Raw genomic sequence first — 1656 nt, forward strand, 5'->3', positions numbered from 1 at the left:
GCGCGTTCTCGCACGAGCGCGGGCTCGGGGCAGGCAGAGACAGGGGGCCCCCGGGGCAGCCAGCAGCGGGAACCCGAGAGAGGGAGAGGGAGAAAAAAAAAAGAAGACAAGCAGAGGGGAAGCCAAAGGCAGAGGTGTTCAGCAAGTGGGGCCTGGCAGGCGCGCCGGGCAGGAAGACGGGGAGGGGGGGAGGGGCAGATTGCTGATCGGTCCCCGCCCGGGACCCCGCGCGATCTCCTCGGCGCCTCTTAATGTGTGTGTGTGTGTGAGAGTGCGCGCGCACGGTGCCCGGGCGGCGGGGCGGCGGCGAGGCGCCCGGGCCCCCCCGATCGGGGCTGCCGCACGCCCGGTGCCAACGCATCAGTGCGCGGCCCTCGGCCGGTGGCGCCGCCCGCCCGATGATCACGCGCGCGGCGCCGCGTCTCCACATGGACGCGTGCATGCGCGCACAGCGGCGCCCCGGCCAGTCCCCCCCCCCTGGTCCTTCGCGCCCCGCTTCCTCGACGGCAACCCGGCGGAGGGCAGCACGCCCCCGAGGATGACGCCCAGCCATGCACGCGCGCGCGCGCACACACACTCGCGGCCCGCGCAGCCAATAATGCGACCCCCCCCCCCCACACCCCGGCGGCACGGTCTACCGGCTCGGGCCATGCGCGCTGAGAGCGCGCGGCCGCCACCTGCCGCCGGGGCAGGGATCCGGCCGCGCCTCCCCCACCCCCTGTGAGCCAGAGGGGGGAGAAGGAGGAGGAGGCGGAGGAGGCCCCCCCCCCCGGGAGGAAGGGCGGTCGAGGGCGCCGCATGCCGCCCGCCAGCCGACCGAAGTCGGCCCGTGTCGCGCGCGCCGCGGCCGCCGGCCCCCACCAGCACCCACTCCTCCCCTCCTCCCTTTGCCTCCTCTCTCTCCCTCCCTGTCTCTTTTTCTTTTCCCTCCCCCCCCCGACACCATGGCCGACCCCTCCTCCCCGGCCGCGCAGAAGCGCAGACGCGTGACTCTCACCCATGCGCCGGTCTCCTCGGAGCTGAGCTCCCCGCTGCTCGGTGCGCGCTCCCGGCTGCCATCGCCCGCCGCGCCGGCCACCTCGCCCATGCTGACCCACGCTGTGTCCTCCTTCCGTCTGCCGTCCTCCCCCCCCCCCCCCCCTCCCTTGGCCCCTGGCCGGCCCCTCAGTTGAGCTCCCCGTCGGCGCCAGCCAGCTCGAGGGCCTGCACTCGTTCAACCAGACGCGCGGGTCCTCGCGCAAGCCCCGCCGGTATCTGGCCTCCGATGTGGGACGCGTCCAGTTTGAGGCGTCGAACTTCGGGGAGAATGCCCGCCGCACGGGCAGCCGGTGCGCTTGCCTCCTCCGTCCCCCCGTCCCCCCGCCCCACACGCCCCACCCCGGTCGCCCTCGCGAGCCTGCACACGCAGTGGCTTCTGACCGCGGTGCTGCTTCGCCCTCCGTTCCCCCCCTCCCCCTCTCGATGCGTCGTCATCAGCTACGCCATCGGCATCTTCGACAAGGCGTCCGGCACCGTGCAGGTCGTCGAGGTCCCGGTCTTCGGTGCCTCGATGAAGATCCATGCTCTGGACAAGCTCCAGGTCCAGGACCACGACACGCCGATCACCAGCGGCAAGGATGTGCGTCTCGCTGGCCGGCGCAAGGCCCCCCCCCCCCC

The 1656-nt window shown here is 73.7% G+C and overlaps 1 protein-coding gene across 1 annotated transcript in view; it reads left to right on the forward strand.

The window, feature by feature from the left end:
* Window positions 1–942: 942 nt before the first annotated feature.
* H696_01900 (hypothetical protein) overlaps window positions 943–1656 on the forward strand; it is a gene marked incomplete at its 5' end in the record, with an annotated part of 4546 nt that continues 3832 nt past the window's right edge. Inside the window, 3 exons of the mRNA XM_009495801.1 lie at window positions 943–1038; window positions 1169–1328; window positions 1477–1618. Of these exons, the coding sequence (XP_009494076.1) occupies window positions 943–1038; window positions 1169–1328; window positions 1477–1618 (398 nt within the window). The remainder of the gene's footprint in view (window positions 1039–1168; window positions 1329–1476; window positions 1619–1656) is intronic.

The sequence above is a fragment of the Fonticula alba genome (assembly GCF_000388065.1).
Source record: "Fonticula alba strain ATCC 38817 unplaced genomic scaffold supercont2.3, whole genome shotgun sequence".
NCBI classification, from domain to species: Eukaryota; order Rotosphaerida; family Fonticulaceae; genus Fonticula; species Fonticula alba.